The sequence below is a fragment of the Equus quagga genome, chromosome 11, assembly GCF_021613505.1.
Source record: "Equus quagga isolate Etosha38 chromosome 11, UCLA_HA_Equagga_1.0, whole genome shotgun sequence".
Classification (NCBI taxonomy): Eukaryota; Metazoa; Chordata; class Mammalia; order Perissodactyla; family Equidae; genus Equus; species Equus quagga.
Genome location: NC_060277.1, coordinates 43661716 through 43675964, shown reverse-complemented (window position 1 = coordinate 43675964; position 14249 = coordinate 43661716). Strand labels below are relative to the sequence as shown.

Genomic DNA, 14249 nt, shown 5'->3' with positions numbered 1-14249 from the left:
AAAAAACTGTTTTCTCCTCCATTCGCTACTCACTAAATACTTCTGGTCACCAAATTTGTGGGGATTTTTTTCCATACCAAGCAGTTCTCTGATTCTCCAGACACCAGCTGGGTGTTCTGCAGTTTAACTCAATTCTGATACTTAGATACCTGGAGATAGCATCAGATCTCACAGGTTAAGGGCTCAGTCCCAGAAGACTACCCCCTCTCCCCACTGCAGATACCAGTTGCAAGTCCAGGTTGTCACCTGTGTTTCTGACCAACTGGCTCTAAATCAGAGGTTCCCATGCCCCCTTTTTGAATTCGATTAATTTGCTGGAGTGGCTCACAGAACTCAGGAAGACAGTTTATGTGCCAGATTACCCATTTATTATGAAAAGATACAACTCAGGAAGAGCCAGATGGAAGAGATGCATAGGGAAAGGTAGGGGGAAGGGGTAAGCTACCCTCCCCAGTCTTCATGTATTTACCAACCCAGAAGTTTCCTGAACCCAGTTCTTTTGGGGTTTTGATGGAGGCTTCATTATGTAGGCATGATTGATTAAGTCATTGGTAATTGGTGATTGATGCAACCTCCAGCCTCTCTGCCTTCCTTGGGGGTGGAGGGCTGAAAGTTCCAACCACTAATCACACGTCGATTCCCCTGGCAACCTAGATAACTCCTGCCACAGTTATGTAGGGGCTTTCCAAAAGTCACCTCATTAAAATAAACTCTGGTGTGAGTGAAAGGGCCTTATTATGAATAACAAAAAACACCCCTTTCATCTATAAGGCAGGAGCTATTTCAGGAGCTGGGAACAGAAGATGCCCCTGTAGCTCTTATCACTTAGAAAATTACAAAGGTTTTAGGAGCTATCTGCTAGGAACTGTGGTTGAAGACCAAAATATATATTTCTTATTATATTACAATATCACAAGTGGTATCAAGGCATGGGAGAGAATGGCGTATTTGGGAAAATAAAGTTAGCCCGGTTTGCTTGGAATATAGGCTATTTAGGTAGGGGGAAAGATAAAAGATGAGGCTAGACCAGATGAAATGTAGGTCAGATTGTGAAGGCCCTTTTATATTCCATGCTAAGAAGGTTATATTTAATTCCGAAATACATAGGTAACTATTTAAGAAGTTTAAAGCAAGGTAAGACATGATGCTATAGGTGGATGGGGAAGGGCTGGGTGGGATGGACATGAGGAACTAATATCAGTGTGTAAGCCTTGCTTAGCTTTGGGTCAGGGTTACTAGGCAGCCAGAGGGAAGGAGCAGAAAAGCAGGTACCAAAGATAAAAGCTTGCCTTTTTTCAGAAGCTTGCCTGGTGCTGTACCAGTTCCAGAAAGGGGGATAAGTCTCTATCCCTCCCCTGAATGACATCACTTAGCTTTCTGCTCCTTGTGACTCGTAAGTTCTAGCTAGTGCTATCAGTACTTTCATTAACTGATGTTATTAAGTAGATTTTTATTGGCTAGTTACTTGTTTAATCACATTGTTTTTATAGGAAATTGTGATTTCAAACTCATCTTTAAAAACACACTTGTTACATAAACCAGTTTATGATTTAAATATTGTCTGTAAACCTAATTTTCAGTCACACACTCAAAGATGAAAACTCAGAAGAATAAAAATCTTGATATTGTTTATTTTATTGGTATTATTTGTTGAGCTTTTAAATTTATTTACAACATTGAGATGTTTTTAAGCAAATTTATTCAAAGCTGTTTGCCCTGAATGCGTTAAAATGAACCATGGTATCCAGTAGCAGACTGTATTAGAATAGAAATGTCAGTTGAGTTCCTCTCTGAAATAATTTTAGTTGTATTTTCTAAGCAATAAGTAGAATTTTTTTTTTTTTGAGGAAGATTAGCCCTGAGCTAACCACTGCCAATCCTCCTATTTTTGCTGAGGAAGACTCGCCCTGAGCTAACAGCCGTGCCCATCTTCCTCTACTTTATATGTGGGACGCCTACCACAGCATGGCTTGTCATGCGGCCCCATGTCCACACCCAGGATCCGAACCAGCAAACCCTGGGCCGCCGAGAAGCGGAATGTGCACACTTAACTGCTGTGTCACCGGGCCAGCCCCTAAGTAGAATTTTTGAATCAGCTTTTGTCATTTCTGGAGAAAGGACTCAACATTCATAGGACAGAAAATAGTTAGAGTTACCTTCCTCAAGGCAGATATCCTTCATCTACAAATCCTCTGTTCTCTGAGTCATTTCTTAAAGACATTCTTTCTCCATCATTTCCTGAATTTTCTAAATAAGTACAGCGTTTTCCAGAATTCTTTCGCTCTATGTATTTACCAGTCTTTCTGACATAGGCTTTCATTATCACTTCAGATCATCTTTATGGTTGACTTGACCTTTGATTCCTCCAAAACTTCTTTCTTCAAGTCCTCCTCTCTCTCATATGTGGCTTCACTGACCATGTCTTTTTCTTTCATATTATAACAGAGGAGTGGCCTAATTGTCCACTATTATCAATAGCCCCTAAGGCTGTTAGGGGCAAATGTTTTTTGTAGAAGTTTTCTGGCTCAGATCTCTCTCAAAATTATATAAAATAACTATATAAGTTTATGTAAGAGCTGGAGACAACCATATGGTCCCTCCTCTTTTCCAGTTGGCCTTTCTTCACTGTCACTTTTAAAAAATAGGTCTCATATCTATTCTTGTCCATTTTCTTCTTGGTCTTTGTGCCTTTGCTTTTCCTAAAGTCAGGACCCGTTCAGTGTCCGAGCCTTCTTCCCTCACTCTCCTTTTGGCCTACAAATCTAAGCTTCTGTTGTAGTGTAAAATATTTTATTTCCTTCTTTATCTATGAAAATACCCTATCACCTTTTTTGACTTCTGTCTTGCCTTTTGATCTTATATCACACATATTCCATACCTATGAATGTAGCCACATCTTGTGGCTGGCTTATTTCTCACATATTTATGTTCCCTTTTAGCCTTTTAAAACCCAGTATCTTTCAAATGACTCTTAACTTTCATTACTGCTATCTTATAATAGTTCAAGATGCTCAGTCAAAAGGAAAAAAGTTTATTGTGTCTCCTCCTGCTCCTAATTCTTAAGCTGGTTCAGCCATGAGGTAAGTGATTTGGCATTCAATTTTCTGATTGAATTAGAATCCCCACTATTAAGGATCGAGTAACTTTATACTCTGTTAAAAGTGAAAATCTCCTTACATTACTAAGTTAGGAAATATGGAGACATTCTCAGTTTTGTAATTGGGTTGAGAGGATTTGTTTCCAAAGGATTACAAATACAAACTTAGGAAGTGAGATTTGCGATAAAGTTAATGACATTTATTGATCGCTTACTGTGTGCCAAGCATTATACTAAACTGTGCCAGGTACTTGAGATACATAATATCCATTAATGCTCACAGCAATTTTATGAAGTTTAAATGCTGTTTTGATCTCTGTTTTATAAATGGAATATGAAAGGTCAGAGAAGTTAAATAACTTCCAAGTTTGCCTAGCTGGTAGATGATTTTCTCCCCAGGTCTTATGTTAGCTCCCAATGCTTGTGTTTTTTCTGCTGTTCTATACAGTTCATTTTATACACACACACACACACAGTCACTCGCTCACCATGCTAAGCTGCAGTGCTTTCGAAGGAGCATCTTTTTCTATGTTGGATGTTGCAAAATTTGAGAGAAGCAAGCCTCAGTTTTAAAATTACTAAATCCACAAATCTGTTTTGATTAGTGTGGGTTAACATTTCCTATTTGCTTTTTCACAGACTGAAGGGGCTGGTCTTGCCACCTGTATAGAACTGTGCGTAAAAGCTCTTCGCCTGGAATCTACAGAAAATACTGAAGTGAAAATATCTATTTGCAAGACCATTTCATGCTTGTTGCCTGATGATCTGGAAGTTAAACGTGCTTGTCAACTGAGTGAATTTCTCATTGAGCCTACAGTAGATGCGTATTATGCTGTGGAAATGTTGTATAACCAGCCAGACCAGAAATACGATGAAGAGAATCTTCCAATACCAAATTCTCTACGCTGTGAGCTCTTGCTTGTATTGAAAACTCAGTGGCCCTTTGATCCAGAATTTTGGGATTGGAAAACCTTAAAACGACAATGTCTTGCATTAATGGGGGAAGAAGCATCCATTGTATCTTCAATAGATGAACTAAATGACAGTGAAGTTTATGAGAAAGTAGTAGACTACCAAGAAGAGATTAAAGACACTTCTGTGAATGGACTTTCTGGTGGAGTTGGTGCTAATTCTGGCCTTCTTAAAGACATTTGTGATGAAAAGCAGAAGAAGAGAGAGATAAAACAATTAAGAGAGAGAGGATTTATATCTGCTAGATTTAGGAATTGGCAAGCCTACATGCAATATTGTGTGCTATGTGACAAAGAATTCCTTGGTCATAGAATAGTACGACATGCTCAGAAACATTACAAAGATGGGATTTACAGTTGCCCCATATGTGCAAAGAACTTTAATTCTAAAGAAACTTTTGTCCCTCATGTCACTTTGCATGTTAAACAATCTAGTAAAGAGAGACTAGCAGCTATGAAACCGTTAAGAAGATTGGGAAGGCCTCCTAAGATCACAACTACCAATGAGAATCAGAAGACTAATGCTGTGGCCAAACAGGAACAGCGGCCTATAAAAAAGAATAGTCTCTATTCGACAGACTTCATCGTGTTTAATGACAATGATGGTTCAGATGATGAGAATGATGATAAAGATAAATCTTATGAGCCGGAAGTGATGCCAGTCCAGAAACCAGTACCTGTTAATGAATTTAATTGCCCTGTAACTTTTTGTAAAAAGGGCTTTAAGTACTTTAAAAATTTAATCGCTCATGTAAAGGGGCATAAAGATAATGAAGATGCCAAGCGCTTTCTTGAAATGCAAAGCAAAAAAGTTATTTGCCAGTACTGTAGACGGCATTTTGTAAGTGTTACTCATCTCAATGATCACTTACAAATGCACTGTGGCAGTAAACCATATATCTGTATACAGATGAAATGTAAGGCTGGTTTTAATAGTTATGCAGAGCTCTTAACCCACCGAAAGGAGCATCAAGTCTTTAGAGCAAAGTGTATGTTTCCTAAATGTGGCAGAATTTTTTCAGAAGCTTATTTACTATATGATCATGAAGCACAGCATTATAATACTTATACTTGTAAGTTCACAGGTTGTGGTAAAGTTTATCGGTCTCAGAGTGAGCTAGAAAAGCATCTGGATGATCACAGTACTCCTGAAAAAGTGATGCCTCCCGAAGACCAACTTAATTCACCCGGAGCTTCCGTTCAGCCTTCTAAAGTGAATCAGAACACAGAAGGGAATACTGAGAAAGAGAGTGCTATGCTTCCTTCAGAAAATAACATTGAGAACACCTTACCAGCAGATACAAGTGAAGCTTGGGATAAAAGCAAGGCAGAATCAGCTGTCACCAAACAAGACCAGATTTCTGCTTCCGAGCTCAGGCAAGCTGATGGACCACTGTCAAATGGTTTGGAAAATCCTGCTACTACTCTGCTGCAGGCCGGTGAAGTAGCTGTATCTATTAAGGTGTCCCTCAATCAGGGAATTGAGGAAAACTTTGGAAAGCAAGAAAGCTCGACTGTAGAAGGCACTGGTGAATCGCTGGTCACAAACTTAAATGCACCAGTTGAGGATACTTGTAATGATTTGTCTCATCCAGATATCCAAGAGAGAAAAGAACAGGATTGCTTTAATGAAGTGCAGATTACTCATAATTCTTTAGTAAATTCAGAAACCCTCAAAATAGGTGACCTTACCCCACAAAACTTAGAAAGACAAGTGAACAACCTGATGACCTTCTCTCTGCAAAGTCAGGCAGGATTTCAAAACGGTTTGTCAACTTCCAAGTTTGAATGTGGAGGTAGTGTTAAAACGTCGTCCAGTCTTTACAGCTTACCTCTTAAGACATTAGAAAGTATCACATTTGTTCCACCACAGCCCAACCTAAGTAGTTCTTTAGGAACTCCATCAGTGCCTCCAAAAGCACCAGTTCAGAAATTCAGTTGCCAGGTTGAGGGATGTACTCGCACCTATAATTCTTCACAGAGTATTGGGAAACACATGAAGACAGCACACCCTGACCAGTATGCTGCATTTAAAATGCAGCGCAAAAATAAAAAAGGTCAGAAATCTAACAACTTGAATACACCAAATAATGGAAAGTTTGTTTATTTTTTGCCATCGCAGGTGAACAGCTCTAATAATGCATTTTTTACACCACAGACCAAAGCCAGTGGGAATCCTGCTTGTTCAGATCAGTTGCAACATGTGTCACCTTCCATTTTTCCAGCTCATTTGACAAGTGTGTCCACTCCACTGTTGCCCTCAGTGGAAAGTGTCATAAATCCAAATATACCTTCTCAGGATAAAAGTGAACATGGTAGTGGTATGTTATGTTCCCAAATGGAAAATATATCTAACACTGCCTTGCCAGCACAAATGGAAGATCTAACCAAAACAGTTTTGCCTTTGAACATTGACAGTGGCTCAGATCCTTTCCTTCCTTTACCTGCAGAAAGTAGTTCAATGTCTCTCTTCCCTTCACCAGCAGATAGTGGGACTAATTCTGTTTTTTCTCAACTGGAAAATAATACAAATCATTTCTCCTCACAGATTGAAGGAAACACTAATTCTCCTTTTCTCAAGGGAGGTAATGGTGAAAATGCGGTTTTTCCTTCACCAGTGAATGTTGCAAATGGTTTCAGTAGCACCGGTCCCCAACAGTCTGCACCTGAAAAAGTTAAAAAAGACCGTGGGCGGGGCCCAAATGGGAAGGAAAGAAAACCCAAGCACAACAAAAGGGCTAAATGGCCTGCAATTATCAGAGATGGGAAATTTATCTGTAGCAGGTGTTACAGGGCTTTTACTAATCCCAGATCTCTGGGCGGACACTTGTCTAAGCGATCTTACTGTAAACCACTGGATGGGGCAGAAATTGCGCAAGAACTGCTGCAGAATAATGGACAGCCTTCTCTTCTCGCCAGCATGATTCTCTCCACAAATGCAGTAAATTTGCAGCAGCCACAGCAGTCTGCCTTCAATCCAGAAGCATGTTTTAAAGATCCATCATTCCTGCAACTTCTTGCTGCTGAAAATCGCTCATCAACATTTTTACCAAGTACGTTTCCTCGGACTGGTGTGGCTAACTTCAGTACGAGTGTTAGTCAAGAAGGCAGTGAAATTATTAAACAGGCTTTGGAAACTGCTGGCATTCCCAGCACATTTGAGGGTGCCGAAATGCTTTCTCATGTTCCAACAGGTTGTGTCTCAGATGCAGCACAAGTAAACGCAACAGTGATGTCAAATCCCACTGTGTCAACCCTGTTGCAGGCTGTGTGCCACCCAAACCCCCTGCTGACAAACCAGAATAGGACACCAAACGCCAGAACTTCCTCCATTGAGGAATGCAGCAGTTTGCCTGTGTTTCCAACGAACGACTTACTACTGAAGACTGTTGAAAATGGTTTGTGCTCTGATTCGTTCCCTCATTCTAGTGGCCCATCACAAAATTTTACCAGTAACGGTTCACGTGTTTCAGTTATAAGTGGTCCTCAGAACACAAGGGCAAGTCATTTCAATAAAAAGGGAAACAGTGCTTCTAAGAGAAGAAAGAAAGTTGCTCCTCCACTAATTGCGCCTAATGCTTCCCCAAATTTGGGAACAAGTGACTTAACAGCAATGGGACTTATAGCAAAGAGTATTGAGATACCAACTACTAACCTTCATTCAAACATAATTTCAAATTGTGAGCCTCAGAGTTTGGTGGAAAATCTAACACAGAAATTAAATAGTGTTGACAATCAGTTATTTATGACTGATGTGAAAGAAAACTTCAAAACCAATCTTGAGTCCCATACAGTGTTAGCTCCTTTAACATTAAAAACTGAAAATGGTGATTCTCAAATGATGGCTTTGAATTCATGCACAGCTTCAATAAATTCTGATTTACAGATTTCGGAAGACAATGTTATACAAAACTTTGAAAAGACTCTTGAAATTATTAAAAGTGCTATGAATTCTCAAATACTTGAGGTAAAAAGTGGGTCTCAGGGTGTTGGTGAAACATCACAGAATGCACAAATAAATTATAGCATTCAGCTTCCTTCAGTAAACACTGTGCAGAATAACAAATTACCTGATTCTTCTCAGTTTTCCTCCTTCACTGGTGTCATGCCGACAAAAAGTAACATTCCTCAGTCTGAAGTATTACATAAGGAGGATCAAATACAGGAAATTTTAGAAGGCTTACAGAAATTAAAATTAGAAAATGACCTGTCCATTCCAGCATCTCAGTGTGTACTAGTAAATACGTCAGTGACACTGACTGCCACCCCTGTTAAATCAGTTCCAAATGTCACAGTTGTTCAGCCAGTTTCTGAAATAATAAACAACATTCAGTTTAGTGACAAAGTGAATAAACCATTTGTGTGTCAAAACCAAGGCTGTAATTACAGTGCTATGACCAAGGATGCACTGTTTAAGCATTATGGTAAAATTCATCAATACACTCCAGAGATGATTCTTGAAATTAAGAAGAATCAGTTGAAATTTGCTCCATTTAAATGTGTAGTGCCGACATGTACAAAAACATTTACAAGAAATTCTAATCTTCGGGCACACTGTCAGTTGGTACATCATTTTACAACAGAAGAAATGGTGAAGTTAAAAATAAAACGGCCTTATGGAAGAAAATCTCAGAGTGAAAATTTGTCAGCCCCACGAATTACGCAAGTAAAAAGACAGCTAGCTATGACAGAGGAAAATAAAAGGGAATTCCAGCCTGCTTTAGAATTGGGAGCAATGAAGGAAAATGCCCTCAATAATGTAGCAGTGATCCCAGAAAAACAACTTATAGAAAAAAAAAGTCCTGAAAAAACAGAGAGTTCTTCACAAGTGATTACAGTTACTTCTGAACAATGTAATATAAATTCTCTCACAAACATACAAACCAAAGGACGGAAAGTCAGGAGACATAAAAAAGAAAAGGAGGAGAAAAAACGCAAGAAGCCAGTTTCCCACTCCCTTGAGTTTCCAACAAGATACAGTCCCTACAGACCTTATCGCTGTGTTCACCAGGGTTGTTTTGCTGCCTTTACAATACAGCAAAACTTGATTCTACATTACCAGGCTGTACACAAATCAGATCTACCTGCGTTTTCTGCAGAGGTTGAAGAGGAAAGTGAAGCTGGTAAAGAAAGTGAAGAAATTGAAACCAAACAAACTGTGAAAGAATTTCGATGTCAGGTGAGTGACTGTTCTCGAATTTTCCAAGCAATTACTGGCTTAATACAGCACTACATGAAACTTCATGAAATGACTCCTGAGGAAATTGAAAGTATGACTGCTTCTGTGGATGTTGGGAAGTTTCCATGTGACCAGTTAGAGTGTAAATCTTCATTTACCACATATTTGAACTATGTTGTTCATCTTGAGGCAGACCATGGGATTGGGATAAGGGGGAGTAAAACTGAAGAAGACGGCATATACAAGTGTGACTGTGAAGGCTGTGACCGTATATATGCGACTCGGTCTAATCTCCTCCGACACATTTTTAATAAGCATAATGACAAACATAAAGCTCATTTGATTCGGCCAAGAAGATTAACACCTGGTCAGGAAAATATATCAAGCAAGGCAAACCAAGAAAAGACAAAGTCTAAATATCGGGGCACAAAACACAGGTCTGGAAAGGAAGGGGTCAAAATGCCTAAGACCAAAAGAAAGAAAAAAAATAACTTAGAAAACAAGAATGCAAAGATTGTGCAGATTGAAGAAAATAAGCCTTATTCTCTGAAACGTGGGAAGCATGTATATTCTATAAAGGCTAGAAATGATGCTTTATCTGAGTGTACAAGCAGATTTGTAACCCAGTATCCATGTATGATAAAGGGGTGTACATCAGTTGTTACAAGTGAAAGCAATATAATTAGACATTATAAATGCCACAAATTATCTAAGGCATTTACATCACAACACCGCAATCTTCTTATTGTCTTCAAACGGTGTTGCAGCTCAGAGTTAAAGGAAACTTCTGAGCAAGAAGTTGATAAGAATGATGTGAAAGACTCTGACACATGTGTGTCAAAGAGCAACGATAACTCAAGAACAGCTACCGTTCCACAGAATGAAGTTGAAAAAAATGAAAAGGATGAAATGGATGAGCTCACAGAATTATTTATTACAAAGTTAATAAATGAAGACAACACCACCAGTGTGGAGACTCAAGCTCATACATCTTCAAATGTAAATAATGATTTTCAGGAAAATAACCCCTGCCAGTCAGAAAAACAAAAAGCAAGTAATTTGAAGAGAGTTAATAAAGAAAAAAATGTCTCTCAAATTAAAAAGAGGAAAGTTGAAAAAGCTGAAGCAGCATCGGCAGTTGAGTTAAGTAGCGTGCATAAAGAAGAAGAGACTGCTGTTGCGATTCAGACCACTGAGGAGCATCCTGCGTCTTTTGACTGGAGCTCATTTAAACCAATGGGATTTGAAGTATCGTTTCTGAAGTTTCTTGAGGAGTCTGCAGTGAAGCAGAAGAAAAATACTGACAAGGACCATCCAAATAGTGGAAATAAAAAAGGATCACATTCAAATTCAAGAAAAAATATTGACAAGACTGCTGTGAGTAGTGGAAATCATGTATGTTCTTGTAAAGAAAGTGAAACTTTTGTACAGTTTGCCAATCCATCACAGCTTCAGTGCAGTGATAATGTAAAAATTGTTTTAGACAAGACTCTCAAAGATTGCACCGAGCTTGTCTTAAAGCAGCTTCAGGAAATGAAACCTACCGTCAGTCTGAAAAAACTTGAAGTACATTCAAATGATCCAGATGTGTCTATTATGAAAGAAATCAGTATAGGTAAAGCCACAGGGAGAGGGCAGTACTGATAACAAATGTACTATATATTATTTACAGTTTTATTTTAAATAGGAAGCCATCAAGCATGCTAGAATTGTGAAACTTTTTCATTATTTTTTTGTTGTTGTTGACATGAATTAGCCTGGCCAAAAAAAGAAAAAAAACATGACATTTGTCATGTAAAACTTTTTTTATCCCTATGGGACTTGAGGAACAGAATCAATACTTCAGTTATTGTAAATAATTGAGCTAAACCTCGAATTTCTATCAGCCAGTTGCCCTTTCCATGAACTAAACTGAGTATTCTGTGATTGACATGTCTCACCAGGTCACTGCTCATGTACAACAGTGCTCTTTGTTTGTAGATACCTTTTTTGTATATATTTATTATTGTAAATCATTTGCTGCCACCAGCAGTGTGTAAGTCTAAACTATTAAATGACACATTTATATTTGGAATTTTAATTTTTAACTAAGTGATCAAGTTTTTTAAATTGTTCTTTTATTGTTTTAAATTAAGAATTTTTTGAACTAAAGCTAGAAACTCTACCATAGTTCATTGATTTTTACATAAAACATTTATTTACAAGATGATCTCAAAATTACTTTTCACAAAGTAGGCACATTATATCAACACCTTGCTCTGCTTTGTAAATTTTCCATCCAGGAGTTTTGGGTGGTATTCCTATACCATTTTTTTTTTTTCAGTGCTTCTAATTGGATATAGTTAATATGATTACATGAAATATAATGGAAATGTGAATAAAGAATTTACTACATCAAAGATTTTAAATATTTGGTATTTAAAAAAAAACCCTTTGTGAATGTGATAGAAACTAGTAGTGTGGAGCAGTGTAAATATTTGAGGTGGTGATTTGTGAAGTAGCCCAGTATTGCCTTAAATAAAATCACATTTCATTTCTGTTTTATACATGTGATCTTATAAAGATTTTTTTTTTTTCCATTTTCTGAGATTTATAGATTGGTGTATAGCTTTAAACTGTATAAACTTTTGTGGAAAGATTTTTTTAAACATTTTTATAAATCTTAAAATTGGTATCATTAAAGTGAGCCCATCTTGTGTTTATAAAATGCAAGAGTCCTTAACATTTATAATTACATAGATGAAACACTTTCTATAAGGAAGTTGGATGTTTTGATTTTACTGTTTATAGATGTTAGATTGTACAGATTTGTCTGTATATTTCCCACCATATCTAATGATACTTTTTTCATTAGATTGGTCTTCCAGAGCAGTATTAGTTGTTATAATTGATTATTTTGGTTATTTGGTATATAGTTAGCTCTTATAGTTTAGCTCTATTCACCATATTTATACTGTGGATTCAAGGCCAGAGATAGAGGTTATTTCAGGAGAGTTTATGACCTTCATTTGAAGTCCAAGTAAAATTAGTTCTGGAAACAAAAGAAAACATCCTTTTAAGGTTACTTTTGTTTCTGTTTGCCATAAATAGTAGCATTGATTTTTGACTTTGTGTTTGTTATAAACCAGTTGCATTCACAATATTAGTTTGCGATATTGATGATATTGTGATGATATGAAAATGTGTATATTCCCTGTGCAACATCAGATTTGCAGGAAAAATGAAGCACTTAACATTAACTGAAATTGCTGGTACTCTGAATAAATAAGCATGGTCAAGGAGTGAATTATTTTCTTTTGGAAAATATTTTTTTAAATTTTATTATTAAAGTATTATAGTATTATTTTTAGGGCCTAATGGGTTATATTGAATAGTTGGTTTCACCTCCTTAAGGTTTATTACCAGTATACATAAAACTTGACACATTAAAATCCCTACCGTTTGGTACGCCCACTGTTATTTATTAAAATAAAAGTTGTTCTTATGGGTGATTAATACATGGTTTTTTTCCTAAATTAACAATAACTTAACTTTGAGTAATTTTAATATTAAATTTTGTTAACAATTGAATGTTTCTGTACAGTTTTCTTAGAAGTTGACCTAGCTCATAAAGGTAGGCATTTGGCAAAACTGCCCTATATATATAGTGCAGGATAAAGTAGGTTTATTTCTGATGAATGTAGTGATGAGCCGCTGTTAAGTGAAAATGCCGATGTATTGGGGCTTTTATTTTGCTCATTAGCGTAAGAAAATTGACCACTAGACATTTCTGTAATTGTTCTCCTACATGTCAAGGGAATGAGTTTGCCAACATTGAGTTAAATTTTTTATATTCCAGGTACTGTATGCTGAAAGTAATTATGGAAGAGTGGGCTTTTTAGCATGGAACAGAAAAATAAAATTATGGTATAAAATAAATATGAATTTATAGAACAGCATGTTGGTAAAATTTGATATAGAATGTAATGCCTAAGTATTAAAAAAGAATCATAAAGTATTTTTCATGGTATATATACTTTCCCTCAATCTATTGTCTTGAGATATTTTCTTCCTTACAGCCTAAATTTGTCTAAGATTTCATCCTTACTTAAATAGATTTTTCCCCCTCTTCTAAACCCAAAGAATTTGAATCTTACGGATCAGAACACATTATTCAAAATACATCATTGTGTTAAGTGAAATGTAACAGTTTGGGAAATTTGCAGCCAGCAGTGTTAAATTCAGCATAGTTAAATTATTGTTTTAAAGGTCTAGACGGAGAAGTTTAACAAGGCTAATTTTGATCATCAGGTAAGCAAACACAGTTGCTACAGCTGTTAAAGTGAAAGTACATAAATACTACAGCTAGAGACATCAAAGAGGAAATGCTCTACTTTTCAGGGAAAAGGAGGTAGGTGGTTCTGAAAGTCTTTGTAGAAAAGATGAGTCTTAAAAGATGAATGAGTAGTCGTCGCATGGTCAGAGGGGAAAGGAAGTCTAGGCATGGACGTATGAAGCCACATAGTGCACTTGCAGTATCGCATGTGGTCCATTGGAAAGATTAGAGAGTTGGAGAGGCTGAAGCTGAAGAGGCAAATGGGCCAGATCATGAAGGTTCTTGTATGCTGTATTTAGTCTTTATCTTTGTTTTTCGGTTTGTTGTTTTAAGTGGTTACTGAATGCATTTAAGTTGAACGATTTGATCAGGTACCAGTTTTAGAAAGATAATTCACACTGTATAGAGGATAGATTGGATAAGTTGGAGACTAAAATTAGAGAGACTGAAGTAGTCCAGGCAAAAAGTTATTGGAGCCAAAAGAAAGAGAATGTTAATGGAGTTGCGAAGGAGACTAATGGATATGAGAGGTGTTAAAAAGTAGAGCAGTAAGGCAGCTATTTTCAAAATGTTTTTTGTAGTGAGATACCAGTGGGTTGGAAGGTGAGGTCTATAATCAAGTTTTCTAAGCTGCAGCTACAGTTCCCTCTTAAAGAATCCACTGCTCTTTAGCACATTAAAGACTGA

General features: G+C 37.1%; 1 protein-coding gene across 2 annotated transcripts in view; it reads left to right on the top strand.

The window, feature by feature from the left end:
- ZNF292 (zinc finger protein 292) overlaps nt 1-12742 on the top strand; it is an 87741-nt gene extending 74999 nt beyond the window's left edge. For both annotated transcript variants that reach the window (XM_046675709.1, XM_046675710.1), the window contains one exon: nt 3737-12742. In XM_046675709.1, coding sequence (XP_046531665.1) covers nt 3737-10891 — 7155 coding nt within the window. In that variant the 3' untranslated portion in view covers nt 10892-12742. The remainder of the gene's footprint in view (nt 1-3736) is intronic.
- Nucleotides 12743-14249: the final 1507 nt, after the last annotated feature.